Below are 19,932 nucleotides of genomic sequence, written 5' to 3' on the forward strand. Positions count from 1 at the left end.
TTCTTCAGTGAAGTATGGCCCTGCTTTCAGTGCATCATCTCTGCCTTTTCCTTCATAATCCTGTGTTGGTTTGTCATTTCCAAGAGCTCCAGTTGTCAAGTTTGCTGCATATGTTTTTCTATTTTTGAAGTCATCTGGATATCTAACAAGTTTATAGCAGTTTTCCTTTGAGTGCCCTGGCTTGTTGCAGTAGTCACATTTTATAAATGGTTTCTTCCCTTTGTATTTGTTGGTTTGAATTGTTGGTTGTCCCCTGCCTGCCTGCATAGCAATGGGATCTCCTTTATATCCTACAGTTGAGTTAGAGTTTTGACTCTCATCTTCAATTATCAAGGCATAGGCTTGATTTAAGGTTGGCTCTACAGTTTTCATTAAGATCTGTCTTCTTGCTTGATCATAGATCTCATTGAGTCCACTCAGAAATTGCATTAACCTTTGCTGCTGGAGTTGTTCAACATATTCCTTTGAATTAGGAATAGGTACCATTGCATCATATTCAGCCCATAGCTCTTTGAGCTTTGTGAAATATGCAGATACAGTATCTGTCCCTTGCGAGATAGTAGCTATCTCCCTGTGTAACTGAAAAATCCTCACACGATTTACTTTGTCAAACCTTTCTTTCAGATCTTCCCAAACCAGATGTGCATCAGATGCGTACACAATTCTGCTAAGCAATTCTGGAGACACAGTGTTCATGATCCAGGACAACACAATTGCATTGCATGTCTCCCAATCTTCATGTAATGCGGTCTCAAACGAGCTCTTTTTGCATGTCCCTAGCACAAACCCTAGCTTCCTCTTAGCTTGCAGTGCAATTCGCATAGATCGACGCGATAATCCATAATTTTCTGATCCTGTGAGCTTTACAGGAATCAAAATCGAACTAGGAGTATCTGAAGGATAAACAAATAGAGGATGTGTGTGATCGATCTTTTCACCCGCCATTAACGACTGTTGATCGAGCTTTGTGTGAAGAAGAATATCGTAGATCTAATATTAATTGCGGAAATCTAGATCTTACGTTGCTCTGATGCCATGTGAGCTCGATAAATTTGAGCTAAATCTACAACTCTATCAAAGACTACTCGAATGAGGCATCGCCATGGCTGTGAGCGAAATGAGGAAGAAGACAGTTACAGAGGAAGGAAAATGAGAAAATGATTTTCTGTGTATTGAACGAAGTGAGATTACAAAATATATATGTGTCTAACTTAACTATAGTTACAACAACTAACTATAGTTCTACCAACCTAACTAGGGTCAGCTGGGACCCATACTAACTACCTAACAGTATTAAAACTAACTACTCTTCACATCTGGCCTTTGCAAGTAGCTCAACAACTTCTTGACGAAGAATCTTGCAATCAAACAAGTAGCCTGCAAGCAATTTTTAGAAAAGCATTTATTCTTATACGCTCGTAAGGGGAAATAAATCGAGCCCTACGTCATCACTTCGTCATTGCCAAAATCTTAGCATGACGTAATATTGTCTGCTTTGGGCTAAGTCTGCATGGTTTTCTCCAAAAAGCCTCACTGGATTAAGAGTACCCATACACGTTTTTTTTTTGTTGAGACTATCGGCATAATTTTTTTTCCAGATTGAAATTTACTAAGAAATAGAAAACTACAAAAGAGTAGATCTAGGGGAGAAACCAAAGCATCTACATACCAAAGTTGAGAAAAAGGGGCATCAAAATAAAATTGTCAACTCACAAGTCACAAGAAATAGTTGCTTTTTAGTAGTAAAAGTATTGATCATCAAGATATAACTTTTTCTTTGTTTTCTTCCATCTGATTACATTTAATTTTATATTTTAAAATAAATTTATAAAAGAATCTAAATGAAAGAGTTTATGCCATACATGGGGAAGAACGGGAAACGGTTTTATGGTCCATTACAAATATAATTTTAGTTTTATGACCATTTTCATAAGACAACAATAACAAAAATAAACCAGTAAATAAAACACAAAAGTTCTTTGTAGCTCAATTTTTCTCTTTAAATTGTAAATGAAATAGAGAAGTGATAGTCCATCAGCATGAATTAGCCTTATGATACTCAACAAAAGAATCTAGAAAGCAAAATGAACCCAAACCTGAATTACAAAATAAATGTTAGAGGGGGGAAAAACTAGAAATAATCCAAAATCATATACGTAGTCCAACTGAAAAGGAAAATAAACGACCAAGAGAATTCACTTTTAGCTTTAAAAAAGCTAGTAGGAAATTTGCTTCCATATGTACAGATTTGGAATTCTTCTACAAGGCAATAATGATGACAAAAAGCCTTTAGGTTCCTCCCATTTTGTATGCACTGTTATTGACTGGATTTTTTACATCCACATTTGCAGTTTTCAAGTTCCACATTGAGATTCTGCACAAGAATAAAAACAATATGAAAAATATACCTATAGCTAATTCATTGACAGGTATAAGAGATATTATTTTCCTTAATAACTTTTTTATATAGTGAAAATAGATTAAACATGAACTTTTCATTTGACTTTACGAACTTAAGCCAAAAAGTTATGACATGAATATGATTATTTCATTTAAATCCTTTAAAATGCACCAGAAACTTGCTAACACAACAACAACAACAACATACCCAGTATTATCCCACACCGTGGGGTCTGGCATGGGCGAAGCTACATTATGATAAGGGTGGTCAATTGACCATCCTTCGTTAGAAAATTACTGTGCGTATATAGATAAAATATTAGGTTTTAAAGGTATATAACATGTATTGAACACCCTTTCTCGGGGATTTTTTTACTTCTTTCAAGTTTGAACACCCTTCAAAAAAATTTTTGCTTCGCCACTGGGGTCTGGGGAGGGTAGTGCGTATGCAGACCTTACCCCTACCTTGTGAGGATAGAGAGGTTGTTTCAAATAGACCCTCGGCTGAGGAAAGCATAGAAACTTGCTAAAAGTTAAATGTATTTGCCAATGTTCGACCAATTTATTCACCCACCTGAACCTGATCTTGAAGTGTTCGAATGTGCTGCACTGCTAGATCCAGCATGTCAGCATAGCTCGTTTGCTGCAACGTAAGCAAGCAATTTAACAACCATATAAGATTTGCAGCTCAGAAATGTTCTAACAAGAAATGTCAACTGAGAAAATTGTATGAATAGGAACATGAGAAAATCAAGTATATAGTCAAAGATTAGTGAAACATCTCTTTTCCCTTTCACATAAAATCTATACATATTCAATTACCTTGTCCATGTTTGGAACAAGATCTTGTAACTTCTTTAGCTTCCCACTTATTCTGGTTCTTCTCTCCTGCATATGATAAGAGAAGAACAAATTGTTCACTATCACATATACATTAGCACACAAACATTCTAATCAAAAAACATTAGCACACAAACATAGCTGCGATGATCAAATTTCGAGAAAAACATTTCAAATGCCGCATCTACTACAAGTTCATATCTACGTCTATTGTTACAGTACAGCAAATTTTCCATTTAGAATCAGCGTGTTATATCGTCTTCAGCAGATTATTTCCTTTTCCTTCAAACAATATGGCTGAACATATTAAGGGAAAAACTAATTTTGTTGACCTAAAAAGACAATTTATCTTTTACCATTTAATCTTACATTAGAATCTTAGAAGTCATCAAATAACACAAGTGTTTTTTTAGGAACATATAGTTCATTGACGATATTTAAAATAACTTAAGAAACTGAAGTTCACCCTTTCTGCAATGCTGCGAGGATGAGTAGCACAACCACGCTTGGCACGAATTTTGCAAGGAACAGAATCCTCGGGGATATGCAGCAATCTATCCATTGATGCCATTTCTAGTGCTGTCTGAGACAAGCCAAACTGAAACTGAAAATGGTTTGAAAATCGAAAACTTCAGTTCATCCTTCCACAAGTAATAAAAGTGCTGCTTTCATCAATATTTGTGAGAGTTATTCAAGAGAAACATGATTGGGTATGCCAACATGGAGTATTTTGCCTGTTTCATTGTACAATCTTCTATAGAAAGAAAACAAATATATATACAGAGTGTAGTATTAAGATTATCAAGGGGAAAAATGGAAAGGAAGTATATGCATTGCCATTCACATGTTCAAAACACAGACTTCAAACAGTGAAGGTTTATGTGCTTTGTTATAGTGATTATCAAGTTTAAATTAGCTGGGTGAAAGAAGAAAGGTAGGGAATTAGGGATAAAAGAATGCCAAGAGAAGAATCAACATCAACTTCTTGAAAGATTTCCAATAATAGTGTGTCAACAACAACAAACCCAGTGTATTCCCATAAATGTGGTCCGGGGAGGGTAGTGTGTACGCAGACCTTACCCTTACCTTATAAAGATAGAGAGGTTGTTTCCGATAGACCCTTGGCTCAAGGATTCCAGTAATAGTGTGTCGAAGGAAAAAATTTGAGATTTGAAACAGTTGTAAGGACACCAAATCAAAGCACATGATATTTTTTCACCCGTAAGATTAACATCATTAATAAGAGATCTCACTTTTTCGCATAACTACTGTTGACGTTAGGGCGTATCACATGCACAACTAGAAATCAGGATAAAGAAAACACGGCCCTTAAACACTAGCTACTAAAAATACAATTTCTCCAAAAAAAGGAATACTATCACAAAGGTTCAGTTATATTACCTGAGTTTCCCCGTCATCGAGCCCATTGACAATGTCATTGCTAGTGTGCTTGGCTCGTTTGCTAGGCGTGACAGAGAACATTATAGAATTGTTATCTTCCCAAGAACCCATTGCAAAACTACTTGCAGTGGCATACGAGTGTGTTGACTTTCTGTGGCCATTGTCTGTACTGGTCCCTTCGATATCCTCATTTTCCTCTGCTATTTGAGAGAGAGCTTCTTGCCTAGTGAAGCTGAGCTGAGAGTTCAGCCTTGTTATTCCCCTGCCACTATCTGCGACACCTTTTGTGTTGTAGCTTCCTCTCCCCATTGATACTGAAAATCCTAACATCATGTCAAACTTACATATACTACGAACATCATTCAACGTTATATCAGAGCACATAAGAGGTCGTGGATTCAAATCACACCGTCATGCAAACAACAGAAACTATATCCACATGTTTGAATCGTCAAAGAATTGAATGGTGTGATCATGTCATCTAAAAGCTTAATTTGTAATAGACAATACACTTTTTATCACCTAATTATACTCTGTGTCAACACGCTTCTCTTTGAAGACAAAGAATTTTTCTTTTCCACATTAAATTGGTTTTTTTTTGGTTTTGTATCTAAAGTTCCTTGGTGTCAAAGTTGAAATATATTACTAATCTAGACATAAAGAGTTAGTTTTTTCCACATTAAAAGAAATGTTATTACTCAATCTAAAATTGCAGTGTGCTCTAAGGACATTTAGAAATCTATTTTGGTCTACCGGAGTAGAAAGCTTTTTTGGGGCTATGGAAGTAATAATATAAAATTTGAAAAAAACTCAATATTTTCAAAAGGTTTTATGAGCTAATAACTTTTTTTGTGATTCAACAAGACTACAAAAAAGCTTAATGTACTAAGCCTATTTTAGGCAAAGGTCATTTCATCAAACTAAAAGAAGAATCTTTAGAAAGCCATGCTGTAAATTAACTTTTACATTAAATTGCATATAACATTATAACTTTTTAAGCACAATGAAGCAATGCAGTTTGTGGCCATTTATTGGGGCAAGTGCACAGATAGCCATTTTCAGGGATGTTATTTAGAGAGTAGTTAGTACTTATTTTGTCCTGAAATTTTAAACTAAAAATCAAGGACAACTCAGAACATTTTTATCCTAAAAAATTGAACTAAAAAACTGAAATTCAGGACGCACTGGCTAATTCCTAAATAGCAGCACTTTAAAGCGGCTAGTGGCTACCTGGTGTCATTTCTACCCATTTGTCTTGAGTATTTTGCCCGCTTGGAGCTCAATTATTTCAAACTAACCATTTGAGATAACATAATCAATGTTCACAGTGAGAAAATCTTATCCTATTATTAAAATCCAAACACCCCACATTATATAAACCTTGGATAACGTGGTTATAAGCTCATTTCTTATTTTTAACTTTTACCCTCGTTTGGCATGTTAGAGATAACCATTCTTTTCAATAAATAACCGTCATTCTACTCTTATTAATCTTGCAAGTCTATTTTCAAAACAAAAGAAAAAATCATCCTCATAAAAAGAAGGGACTATGACAATATAACCGGACTGAGTTGAAAAAGGGAAATCCAATTAGTGAGAAGGATTTAAGTTACATACCCTCACAGTAAACTTTTTTTTACACTTTTTGTGTAGCTTAACATATAAAAGCAGGCTAGTTTATATTTTCATAAAGTAACTAATTAATCTTTATCATATAAATTATTTTTAATTATTTACAAATGATCTAATTATATAAGTATTTTATGCATGGTATGAAATAAAACTTAAATCTTACTAAAAAAATATTATTACCAACATGCTAATAAGGATGAAAGAATGAAAAATATTGTAGAAGGGAAAGAAAAAGGAGAAGGGTAAAAAACATCAATTATTGAAAACTAGTAAAGTACTCAAAAACATTGGGCTGGTTTTAGGTGGCGGCTAAGTTATAAATAAATTACTACTAATGGATAACAAAGAGCAAGTGGGAATCACGGGTCAAGTAATACCCATGCACGTGATAACTGACCAGTCATGGAATTTTAGGAGCTGTTTGGTGAATGCATCTTGACCTCAAAATAAGCAAAAAAAAAAGAAAAATATTGGATTCAAAGAATCTAGGCACAATAACCATCAATTAAATAAAGGGACATGAACTTTTTCTTAGTACTATTTTATTGGCTAGTTGGGGACTTTAATAATTTTGTAATGTCAACTTGCTATCTGAAAGTTTGGACCCCTAAAAACAAAGAAAATGCTCACTTCCTCCAATAAGGATTAAGGAGCTTCTTACTAAGATTATGATTAAGGAATTAAGACAATGATATTATCTATTGTTCATTGGGCAACTCATGGGGCCCAACTGCCAACTTCTTCTACTAATGGCCACTTAATCTCTACTTGCTCAATAATAGTATTTGTTTAAAGTTAAAAAGACCATAAACCTTTTTTCCCTAAAAGTTCCTTAATCCATTCAATCCTAGTATATTTCCAAGTTGTACTAGTTTTATCTTTCTATTTATTTATAAAGAGGCTTTTGGGTTGGAAAAAAAAAAAAAGAGGAGAAACTATAACATAACTAACGGAGTAGCACATTTGGCTAGTGTTTTTTTTTGGCCAAAAGTATTTTTTTTTTCCAAACTTAATATGTTTGCCCAAACTTTTAGAAGGAAAAAAAAGTACTTTTGAGTCGAAGCATAAGCTATTTTGAGAAACTTAAAAAAATAGCTTCCTCCAGAAGCACTTTTCTGAAAATTACTTTTGAAAAAATACATTTAGAAGCATTTTTAAGAGTTTGATGAAGGGAAAATTTCATATAAAAACAACTGGGCTCCCTATTTTCAATTTTATAGCCCATATTTCAATTTACAATCAACTAGCCCAAAAATAATAGGCTAAGATTCAACATCCAACTCCAATAGGTTCTTGAAATTACTATTTAATTTTTAAAAAAGATTGCTCAAGCTTTTAAGTTAATTTTCGGATCAGTAATTGTCACTCAAATATTAGTTCAACAAACCAAATCTGTTTGGGTGGTGAAAATTAGATTTTTAACAAGCTTAAATATGTGTGTTTAAATTTTGAATTTGATTTTGTGAGAAATTTGGAGTGGTTGTATTTAGACTTGTTAGAAATAGTATAAGGATATTGTATATAAAATTTGAAATAATTTAATGGAGATTTGGACTGGTTTTGAACAAGAATTGTAACTGAAAATCGCGGAAGAAGTTCGTCTACAGATGCTTGTATAAAGTTGTATAACAGTGTATAAGATGTGTTTATACACTCAGATACACTATTATACAAGATTAGACATGATTATACAAAAAAACTGACTTCGTCTTCTTCCTTACGTCTTTTCTGAAATTTAACTCAAATCTTGCTCAAATCTACTCCAAATCACTTCAAATTTAAATTTTGAATTCCTTTTGATATTTTCAATCAATTGGAGCAATACCAAATCCAAACAACTAACAAACTCAAAAAATTCTATTTTCAAAAGCAAAGCTTTGAATGGCCTTCAATGGTGGACTTCTACTCTCCAATTTTCTTATATTGCAACCAGCTGACACAGGGGGAGAAGTAGAAAATACATGGCCCCTTGAGCATATGTAGAAGATGTGAGAAGAAGAGAAAGTGAAAGCAATGGTTGTGAGAATACAAATTTAGCTCCATAGCTTTTAGAAGCAATGGTTGTTAGAAGACATATTTTGGATTTGCTAGTGCTTTCAAAATATGTACAATATGGGCTAGGTTGGGTAAAACTTAAAAATATGGGCCATTTTTTTGTTATAGTATGAAGTCACGTGTATTTTCTTGTAATTCTTTCTTTGATTAAACACCAATTGTTAATTAAAAGTGTTTTCAAATTAATTAGCAAAATACAAATTGTTTTTATTTTTTCGAAAAATACTTTTAAAAATAAGCTGGTTTTAGAAGCTTGGTCAATGAGACTGTAAATGGAAACTCTGTGCTCAAAGAAGCACCCCCACAAACTCTAATGTATTTATTACAAAAAGGTGGGGGGAAAAAGAAGATAAAGAAACCCATGTTGATTGACCCGTTCAAGTCTTTATTAAAGCAAGAACATGACTTAGTTTATAAACTCATTAACTTAAGAGACTAATATAACATTTTAAGGTCTAAGGCGTTTGGTACGCGAACTAAATTATCCGGGGATTATAACTGGACTATTTTATCCAACTTGGAAGGTGGGATAATGTAAAATAAGGTGGGATATCATGTATTAAGATTGAGATTAAATTTATATCATGTTTGGTTGATAGCAACTAAACATGATATAAATTTAATCTCACACCTTATCCCACCTTATCCCACGTACCAAACGACCCCTAATAGTAGACCTAAACCTAACCTAGAGTAGATGTAAGATTGTTAAAAAGAAATTGATACAAATTAAATTCCCCTATTTCGTGGTCAAAATATACACATTAATTGTTGGCAAAAGATCGTTCACGGAAACGACTTTATTAGTTGAAAACGGACTATATTATACACCCAAAAAAAAATGTAAGGTTTTTAACAATATCAAAATTCTGAAATCTGATCCAAATCAAATATAGTACTGCTTCTCGTTAAGGATCTAGCCGCTAATAATAGAAATATCAAAATTTGACTCTTTACTTCTATTCGATAGGTAAAATAGACATGAATTAAGGGATTCCAAATTTTATAAGCTGAATACCTCTCTTTTTTAAAAAGTCTTCTCTTAGAGATTTTATTAGACTATTTATAATAGGAACTAATAATTTTATTTGATAATACATAAATTCGAGTACCAAGTTGCACAAGTTGCATCTACGCCTCTGAAAAAACTCTGAAATGAAAAAGAAAAACCCTATTATATATTATTAGTGCTTAAGAGATTCTAATCTTAAAGAGGGATCCAGCATAATTAATTAATTAATTAATTTAGACCACTGGTTTCATTAGCAAAATCTGTGGGCGATTGGAAGCAGACACACATGCATTCACCTTCCCAATGAATGTGGAACCCACCTTTACATGTCACTAAGAGTTGAGACAGGATTAAGAGTTTAAGACCTACCAATTAGCTCCAATAATTTCCTAATTTACCCTTGATGGATAATTTTGTTCTATTAAAAAAGAGCAATAATAATTTGTCGGCTGCTTATTATATTACCTTCTAAATTAGGAAACTAATTCCGTTTACCCTAACCAACCCAAGATCTTCCCCTTGTATATTTGTATCTATATAGTAACCTAAATATCAATTTTCTTCATTTTTATTCTCAACTCTTGCTTAAATATCCCGTCTATATTATCTAAATTTTATGCTTTAAACATAAATATGATTTTTTTATCTTTCTAAAACGATAAATAATTTAAAACAACTTTTTTAAAAAACAACTTCAACTTGTCAAACGATTACTCATATTTAGGACCGAATGAAGTTTCAGACATCAACTACTGGAGTCTAAAATCTGGTTTAGCATATTTTGTCAAGATTGGCAAGTATTAGTAGACAGATAAAAGAACATACACAAAATGGCAGTCGTCCACAGGAACAGCAGAACTAGCCAAATTTTTCGTCCATATATCATATCGAGAAATTTTTTAGAGTTAGTGGCGCATGGTTTGAAGATAACTAATTTGCCCCTCTACGCTTTCCATAAATATCAGGTTTTTATTTATAGTAGCGTTTTAACTCATGACATACACCTAATTGCGCTCTTACCACTTATAGCCTGTTTGGGCAAGTTTTTTTTTTTGGGCCAAAAGTGCTTTTTTTGGTCAAAAGTGCTTTTGGCCAAAAACGTTTAGAAGGAAAAAAAGTGCTTTTGAGAAGAAGCAGAAGCAATTTTTGAGAAGCAGAAAAATGTAGCTTCTCTCCAAAAGCACTTTTCTGAGAAGCGCTTTTGAGAAAATACACTTAGAAGCAGTTTTCAAAAGTTTGGCCAAACACTAATTACTGCTCAAAAGTGCTTTTCAAACTAATTAGCCAAACACAAACTGATTCTCAACAAAAATACTTTTTTAAAAAACACTTTTTAAAATAAGCAGATTTTAGAAGCTTGGCCAGTCAATAGGATAAACTTGTTATTGTAAGTTTAAAACTTGAAAGTGCTAAATGCTAATCATATGGAAGGAAAGAAAAAGGAATTTGCAAGTTGCAAGGAGCTGAGGTATCAAAGTTCTTTTTAGTACTAAAGTGTCTCCTTTTGACATATACGTAAATCTTTTTATTAGCAACTTGTTATATGTAATTAGATGAGACAAACTCATTCAATAACTCTAAACTGGCTTTACAAGCATCTTCCCCAACTCCACTCTTATGTGTGCTTTTTTGAGTAATTAATTACTCCTATAACTTTAAGTGCTCAACTATATGAATGTGACATAAGTAAATCTTAATTTTGTACTCTAATCTATGACAATTAGCTAAGAAGGTAGTAGTCCAATATATGATCAAAATAAGATAAAATGATGATTATCATTCATTAGTTCTATCTACGAAAAACCTACTTTCTCATTTCATCTATAGCTAATTATACTTTAAATATTATCATTAACCCTTCTAGTAGATTTTTAGATAGGCTACTACATAGATATTATCATTAACCTGCTTTAAATAATATCATTAACCTACTTTCTCATTTCATCTATAGATTTTTTTTCTTTCACGTATTTGAACGTTAATTCATAGTAGTTACTAACTTTTCATACCAAAGTTAGGTCTGAAAAACCAATACTATAACCACAAGATGTAAGGAAAATAGCAACATTATTTCCTTTAAGGTTTCTATTATTTGGGCATATTGATTCCCTATTTAACTTTATTCATCTTGATTCCAATTTAACTATATTCATACTCTTTATAATTATATTTCATTAATATGATACTTTTTCTTTTTAATGTGTTCAAAACATAAGTAATATATTTCTATAGTGAGAACTCTATAATTCAAACTTATTAATTTACTCTTGTAATAATTTGCTCTTATAACCCTACAATTGTCATGGTATATTTAAGCACACAATTTCTAATAATACTATTAGTATGTGCCAAAAAGTCGTTACTATTTATTTTAAACCCTGTTTTCCATCAATAAATGTGACAGATGGAATACTTAAAAACGTAAGTAAGAGGAAAAAAAATACTAGGTAATTTATGTTTATCTATCTAAGTTTAGCAGACAAAGTTATTGGATACTACCGGCCATTCTTGTTCATAGTGATTGAAAGAGTCTTTTCCATGCCACTAGGTTAAGAGTTCGAGGCTGGTAGTTGTTGGAACAAAAAAAAAAGATTATCTAATACATATAAAGTCAGACCTCTCTATAACAGCATCCTTATATAACGATCGTTTACTATAAAAGTTAAGTTTTTCTCGTATACGATTTTTCTATTATTATGCTATAATCTCTGGACCACACTGGGTTGTTGTTGTTGTTGTTGTTGTATGCTATAATCTCTATAACAGTAATTTACTATAACACCTAAAAAATATCGAAATCAACGAGACTGTTATAGAAAGTTTTTATGGTACTTGTGGAAGATAGCATACTAGCAGGAACCGGTTATTTATGAAAAATTACATTTCAAAGTTTGTTATTTATGCAAAGTCGGGTTGTGATTAGTCAATAAGCAAAGTCTGCTCTAATTGGTTAAAAAGTCACCAAAAGCTGAAGACTTTTGGTAGGCAAACAAAAAGGAATCAAACACACGAAGGACAAACTCGTCATTTCAGACTTCAAAAAAGAAACAAAAAAGGTAAACTAAACGTACCAGTATCACCAGCAGCAGCAGCAAGTTGATTAAGAAACCTAGCTGGTGAGCTACTATGTCGAACCAACGGCGTCGTCGAATTCGCCGCCGGCATAACTCCACATCCGCCGCCGCCACTTCCACCGCCGCCGCCAATTGTTAAGTCATTGAAACCAATTGATCTCTGTAAACTCGATTGTTCCTTAGCCTTACTAGTAGATTCCGAATTTAACGAATTAGATGACGCCATATTTGGCGAATAATATCGCGAAGGTCCAAGGTGTTGATGGTGGGACCCATGGAGGTTAAAATCGTGATTATTAGCACCAATGACGGATTCAACTGCAGTAGTTAAAAACGAGCCCGGAGCTGAACCATAACGAGTCAGTCCTCCGCCGCCGTGGCTACCGCCTCCAGCGGTGGTGCTGTGGCTCATTGAATTTTGAGATGAAGAAGAAGTTGAGGAAGGATACATAATTTGTTTGAATTAGAATGTGTTAAGATTTTGGAGCTTGGGAAGTTAATAGGGAGAGAGGGGGTAGGTGGGGGTGGGGTGGCGAGGGTGGGGGGTAGAGCAAGTGGGAATTTTTAAAAAAGGAAAGTGAGGGGATGTGCTGATACACTTTTTTGAGGAAAAGTCATATGAGAAAGAGAGAGTAGATCAGCCAATGGGAATTTGTTGTTTTTGTCTTTTACCATTTATAGAAAATTAAGAAAAGTACTAGTAGTGTACTATTCTCCGTTTCAATATATATAGTATGCTTATTGATTCGATACAAAATTTAAGATAAAATATGAAGTTTAATGTTATTTTTTTGTTTCAGTTTACGTAAACCTTTTTAATTTTTAAGATTTAAATTATATAATAATAATAATAATAATAATAATAATAATAATAATAATTCAGTAAAATCTTACTAATGGGATTTAGGGAGGGTAATGTGTACACAAACTTTACTCTTACCCCGAAGGAGTAGAGAGACTGTTTCATTTAAATTATATATATTTGAATAATATTTTAAAACATCTTTTTCATCATATTGACATGACAAGAATTGTAATTTATAGTTTTTTTTTCGCTTTTTCATTTTATTTCTAACTATCTAAAGTTTACTTTTAAAATATTAAGCTAATTTAATTCAATTTTGCCTAAAAGATTAATCAAACTAACTATCGAAAAGTAAAAAGGTTCACATAAACTGGAACAAAGTAAATAAATTATTTTCAAAGAGAGACTGTGACGACCCAAAGGGTCATCACCTGTTTCCTCATTCATTCTGTGCTTCCGAGGCCTTGAAAACCTCAGTTTTACTTGCCTCGATTTGCGTGCGCAGTCCGGGCGCGTAGCCGGAAAAGCTTTTATGTTGAAATATGTGAATTCTGTGAAAAATTTGAAGAATTTTGATATTAATATGTTTAAGGTTGACTTCGGTCAACATTTTTGGTAAACGGACCCGTCGAGATTGGACGGTCCCGGAAGGTCCGTAGAAAAATATGGGACTCGGGCATGTGCCCGGAGTCGAATTCCGAGGTCTAGAGCCCGAGAAATGAATTTTTCTGTGAAATTGTTTTTCTGAAGTTATTAAGGAAAATGGAAATGAAAATTGATTAAAAGACTGTGGTATCGGGCTCGTATTTTGGTTCCGACGCCCGGTACAAGTCTTAAATATGTGTTAAGCGCTTTCTGTGAAGTTTGGTCGAAATCGGACGTCGTTTGACGTGTTTCGGACCTAAATATCTAAAGTTGAAAGTTTATGAAGTTTGGAATGAAAATGATGATTTTGAGGCTTGATTCATTGATTTTGATGTTGTTTTGGCGATTTGATCGCTCGAGTAAGTTCGTAAGATGTTATTGAGTTAGTGTGTGTGTTTGGTTAGGAGCCCCGGGGGCTCGGGAGTGTTTCGGAGGAGAGTCGGAGTGGTTTTTGAACTTAAGAAATTGCAGAAACTGCTGTCTGCTGGTGTCCAGTCATTTGTTCTATGCGATCGCATAGGTAGGTCTGCGATCGCGTAGAGTTAATCTTCAGGAGGGTCAGTTGTTGTATGCGATCGCAATTACCCTTCCGCGATCGCATAGTGCTAGCCTGAGAAGCCCTTTATTTCTCCTTTAAGCGAACGCATAGCCAGTTCGCGATCGCAATATACCATCTGCTACTTCTATGCGATCGCAATGATCACTTCACGATCGCAGTGAACATTTCCCCTTCCTCTATGCGATCGCATGACTTTCTTCGCGATCGCATAGGCCATTTTCGCCCAGTTAAATTTTTTTTAAAAACAAAAACAGTAGCTACGGGTTCTATCACAAAAATACACGAGCTCTTCTTCTCCACAGCCCCTAGGCGACTTGTAGAGCGATTCTTCACCAAATATTCTTGGGTAAGTATTATCTAACTTGTTTTCTTCTTTCCTTCATTAATTACTGAAATCCTAGCCCTAAATCATGAAATCAAAGTAGAAATTTTGGGTTTTGGGTAGAGTTAGGGTTTTGAGAATTTTGGGTGATTCAACCTCAATTTGGGGTCGAATCTTAAAACAAATTATGTATTTGGACTCGTGGGGTTATGGGTGATCGGGTTTTGGTCCGAGCCTCGAGTTTGGACCATGTGGGCCCGGTGTCTAATTTTGGTATTTTTGGAAGAATGCTAGAAAATTCATATCTAGGCTATGGGATGTTGCCATTGAGTCTTCATTGATATTATTGAATTAATCATGCCTAGATATCACTGTTTCGGAGTTGGATTGTAGAGGAAAGGCGGTCTTTGAAGGTTGATTGCTATTCTTGGGACCGAGGTAAGTGTTTGGTTTAACCCTAGCTTGATGGAATAGGAGTTGAGTCTTGTTGCTAATTGCTATGTGATCGAGTACGTTGTATAGGCACGGTGACGAGTATCTATACATTGGTGTCTAGCATGACCGTGAGTCCTTAAAATGCGATTATCATGAACTGATTGTGAATTCCATGTTTATTGGAGTATTTCTATATGTTGTGAACTACATGTGAATGATGATATGATAATTTGATTCCTAGGAGCATTGGCTCGAATTGTGATACGAATATTGAAAGTATATGAAATGACTTGTTTCATTGAGGAGCGTCGGCTCCAGTTGTAGAACGAATTGTGAAAGTAAGAGTGAGAAGGAGAAGAGATCATTATGTTGCCCTCTTGACGGGCTATTGTTGGATTGTGATTCCTCTGCATTGTGTTCTTGACGGATACTAGGGTCGCTTAGGTTAATGTTTCCTTGTGTTGTGGGATGACTATAGTTATAGCTGAGGTGGTTAAGTAATGTAATAGGTTAGTTATAGATGGGGTGGTTAGGTGAGGTAATCGGTTAGATATAGCTGAGATGGTTAAGTGTGGTAATAGGTTTGTTATAGCTGTGGTGGTTAGATGTTGGGGCTAATGTGGTTATAGTAATCCTCTTGCCGGAATATTTGAGATGATGTTTTGTCCCCTTACTGGGAAGTCGTTATATTGTTGTTTGTGACGGAATATGAGATAAGAAATTTCTTGGAGCTTGGGCTCCAGTGATATCGTGAGATAAGAAAAGTAAGAAAGAGAAAGCGTTGTTGATTATTCCCTTGCCGGGACGTTTGGTTGAACTTGTTGGATTATTTCCCTTGCCGGGATGTTTGTCAAATATTTGCTTATTTTTATGCCCCTTAATTGTGATTGTTATTTGGGGAGTCGGACTGTACAATGATATTGAGGATCGGGTTGCGCGCCGCAACAATGATATTGAGGATCGGGTTGCGCACCGCAACAATGATATTGAGGATCGGGTTGCACGCCGCAACAATAATATGTGAGGATCGGGTTGCGCGCCGCAACAATGATACATGATAAATGATATGGGTCGGGTTGCACGCCGCAACAGTGGTATTGTGGAGCGAGTTGCGCGCCGCAACAATGATGTTGAGGATCGGGTTGCGCGCCGCAACAATAATATATGAGGATCGGGTTGCGCGCCGCAACAATGATATATGATAAGTGATATGGGTCGGGTTGCACGCCGCAACAATGATATTGTGGACCGGGTTGCACGCCGCAACAATGGTAATTATTGAGCGGGTTGCACGCCGCAACAATTATTGAGGCTATGTGTTTACATTTGAGTATTGATTCCTAGTTCACTGTGAACCTAAGTTGCTTTAGTTGTTACTCTGGATTATTGTTATTATTGTAACTCTCCATAGCATGTTTCCCCTCCCATGTTGTTAATTGCCTTGTATTCGATTTTCGCTGTATATTTATGACTGCACAGGTTTATGTGGTGTCCGGTCTAGCCTTGAGGAACAGCAGCAGCAGTATTTCGGAAGCAGGCGATTCATATTCACGAGACTGAGGTAGCCTTGCAGGCGTCCGCAGGCCCGGCGTCTCTTCTCATTGTTTTCTTTTAGACTGTTGCCTCCTTGTTTCGAGACAGACAGCTGTTATATTTCTTTCAGACCTTTGTATTTAGTTTATCCTTAGTGGTTCGTGAGTAATGTGACACCAAATCTTGGGTAGAGGTTGTTTTTGACTATTCCACGTTTTAAATTCATCATTTTAAGACAGACTTCCGCTATTGTTCTTATTTGACTTTATGTTCTATATTGATGTTATAAACTGTTAAAGATAATTGCTAGTGATGGAAAGGTAATTAAGTTGGCTTGCCTAGCTACCACGAGTAGGCGCCATCACGACTCTGATGGTGGGAAATCCGGGTCGTGACAGAGACCGACTAAGTTTTTATTTTATCCTTTTAGTTCTCTTTTTAATTAATAAATATATAATATAGGTGCTGGTTGGGGGTGAGCGCTGGGGCGAGTGCGGGGAAACTTAGTGGGCGTTTGGATATAAGAATTGTAAAATTCCAAAAAAAGTGAATTTTTTTTTCAATTGAAAATGATATTTCAAAGTTTAGAGTTGTGTTTGGACATGAATATAATTTTGGAAATTTTTGAATTTTTGTGTGTGATTTGAAGTGAAAATTTTGAAAGCAGCCTTTTGGAGTTTTTCAAATTTTCGAAAAATTCCGAACTTCATTGTCAATTGAAAATTGAAAATTGGAAATTTCATGGCTAAACACAAGTTTAAAAAAAAAGTGAATTCTTTTGGCAAAAAAAGGGAAAAAATTTGTATGGCCAAACGGCACCTTAGTTTAGATTTTATAATTGACTTCCTAAGTCAAGACTTCTTCTTTAAATGAGAAGGTAATTAATGGGCAATTTTTAACAATTATTTGATGAAGAATGCTAGAGTAATTTCTAACCTGCCTTCAAAGTAATCATTTTTAGCATTTATGTTTGCGCTTTTTTCACTTTTAGCACGCGCCAAAAATTATTTATATTTGATAGTCAAAAAAGTATATAAAATTTGTATTAACTTTTTTATATAATATACATAATATATATATATATATATAATTATATATTTTTTAGCTATTATTTTGAGAACGGCTATACAGTATCATTTTTTTTTTCTTATTCTTTTATGCCTTGTTCTAAAGGACACCAAAGAGGTTAAGGTTGAATTGCTTAGATATCTTCTACGTACGTGTCTTTAAGCAACTTCTTATTTATCGTTAAATAATTAGAATATTGTTCACATATATCTGCTACAGAATCAAGATGAAATTGAACACTTAACTCTTAAAATTGTTCGCGAATATTTTCTTGTTGACATACTTCTGCATCAAACTATGGACTATAATTATCGTTGACCAAAAATATAAATTTTGGTTCAACCAATTAGATTTACATAAAGAAGAGTTAATCTTAGTTTAAAATAATATCCAAGAGATAAGGTTACTGATGTCAAGACCAAACAACTAGTATATTCTGATCCCGTTTGGCCAAGCTACCAAAATATACTTATTTTGAAAAGTACTTTTTTTCAGAAGTATCTTTTTTAAAAGTACTTTAAAAAAAAAACAGTTTGTGTTTGGCCAATTCATTTAAGAAGTACTTTTTGGAACATTTGGTAAATAATTTGTGTTTGGCCAATCATTTCATAAAGTGCTTTTGAGTGTCAAATTACCAAAAAGGATAGTACCAAGGTCGTATAATTCTCTTAAACATAAAAATGAACTTAAATATTTATCATAAGAGACTTTTATTATTTTTTATTTTATTTAATTAAAGTATAAAACATAAAGTAAAAAAATATATTAAAGATTTAAATCAATTTTACATATATAGTTATACTAAAGTATATGATATTATCTAGTATATTACTTATTTTTATATGATGATTTGAATCATTAAAATAACAACATTCAGTATAAATTAGAAGTCTATCCACAAATTACTATATATTGATAATCCATCATGAAATAATAAGTAAAGTCACTCATACATGATAATACTTCTCAATAATTTCATCTCTACTTCTATGACCCAACGCTTCAATATTAGTAGAAGACTTGCCTCGCATTTGTAAAGGAATATCAGAAGGCTAATCTCCTTCATCAATCTCTACAGTAATGTCTTCATTAGCATAATAATTGAATTCTTTATCGGTAAAAGAATATTGTCATTATGGATAGCCATGGTAGTTGTAACTAGATGATTTTGAGTGTCAAACTTGAAAGATGGCATTGAGCATAAAATAAAAATAATTTTAAATATATAAAAAAATCGTAAAAGAAATAGTTAAGTATGTTTAAATTCTAATTCAAAAAGAGTAACTAATTATTAACAACACATAATATATAATTTATTTTTATTTAAAAAAAAATCAATTCAAAAAGAAACTAATTATTACCTAACCTTACTAACTTTGTCCTAAAATGCCAATTGGCCTATTGTGAGGCTGCCACTTGACTAAATATGGATGCATTTTCTTCTTCTTTTGATAATACATAGATAGATTATGCAATACAATTGTAAATTTATTATCTATTTGTAGGTCATTTTCACAAATCATATTTGATAATTGATTTAAAGATTTGGGAACTAATAGCATTTAATAGAAGAAATATAAATAACTATTAGTAGGAAGAGAATTGATAATCCAAAGAAGATGCAGATAATTTGCTTTAGTGTGAAAAAAGAAGAAGATAATTGGGAAAGTTACGAGACATTACACAAAGAAAAGATAAAAAACAAGAAAAGTCAATAAAAAAATTGAAAAGTTACAATATGATTCATATATATGATATCTTTAATTTTAATAGGATGGTAAAAACTAGAAACAAAAATGAAAGAAAAAACTTAAATTAGTAAGGGATAATTTGGAAAATATAAATTTATGGTGAGGATAATTTTGTCTTGAATAAATTAATTTTCTACTTCTGCTTTTGGTTCTTGGAAGAAGCTAGAATTTTCTGCTTCTTCCCAAAAGCAGAAAAACTGCTTCTGCTGCTGACAAAAAGTACTTTTTTATATAGGCCAAACAACTCAAATTTTTTAAAAAGTACTTTTTTGAAGAACAAAAAAGTAAAAAAAGTAACTTTAGGTCCTGCCATAAACTTGGCCAATTAGACTCTAATAGCCCGTTTGGTCCGAAGCTGCAAAATACAGCTTATTTGTAGAGTACTTTTTCTAAAAGTGCT

General features: G+C 33.6%; 1 protein-coding gene across 1 annotated transcript; it reads right to left on the minus strand.

The window, feature by feature from the left end:
* LOC109232456 (transcription factor bHLH128-like) lies at positions 1,965-12,899 on the minus strand. The gene is made up of 6 exons (XM_019398231.1): positions 12,412-12,899; positions 4,642-4,955; positions 3,707-3,844; positions 3,223-3,288; positions 2,975-3,043; positions 1,965-2,374 (listed from the first exon to the last, which is right to left on the minus strand). The coding sequence occupies exons 1-6, from the start codon at positions 12,863-12,865 to the stop codon at positions 2,318-2,320; spliced, it is 1,098 nt and encodes a 365-aa protein (XP_019253776.1). The 5' UTR covers positions 12,866-12,899; the 3' UTR covers positions 1,965-2,317.

The sequence above is a fragment of the Nicotiana attenuata genome, chromosome 9 (assembly GCF_001879085.1).
Source record: "Nicotiana attenuata strain UT chromosome 9, NIATTr2, whole genome shotgun sequence".
NCBI classification, from domain to species: domain Eukaryota; kingdom Viridiplantae; phylum Streptophyta; class Magnoliopsida; order Solanales; family Solanaceae; genus Nicotiana; species Nicotiana attenuata.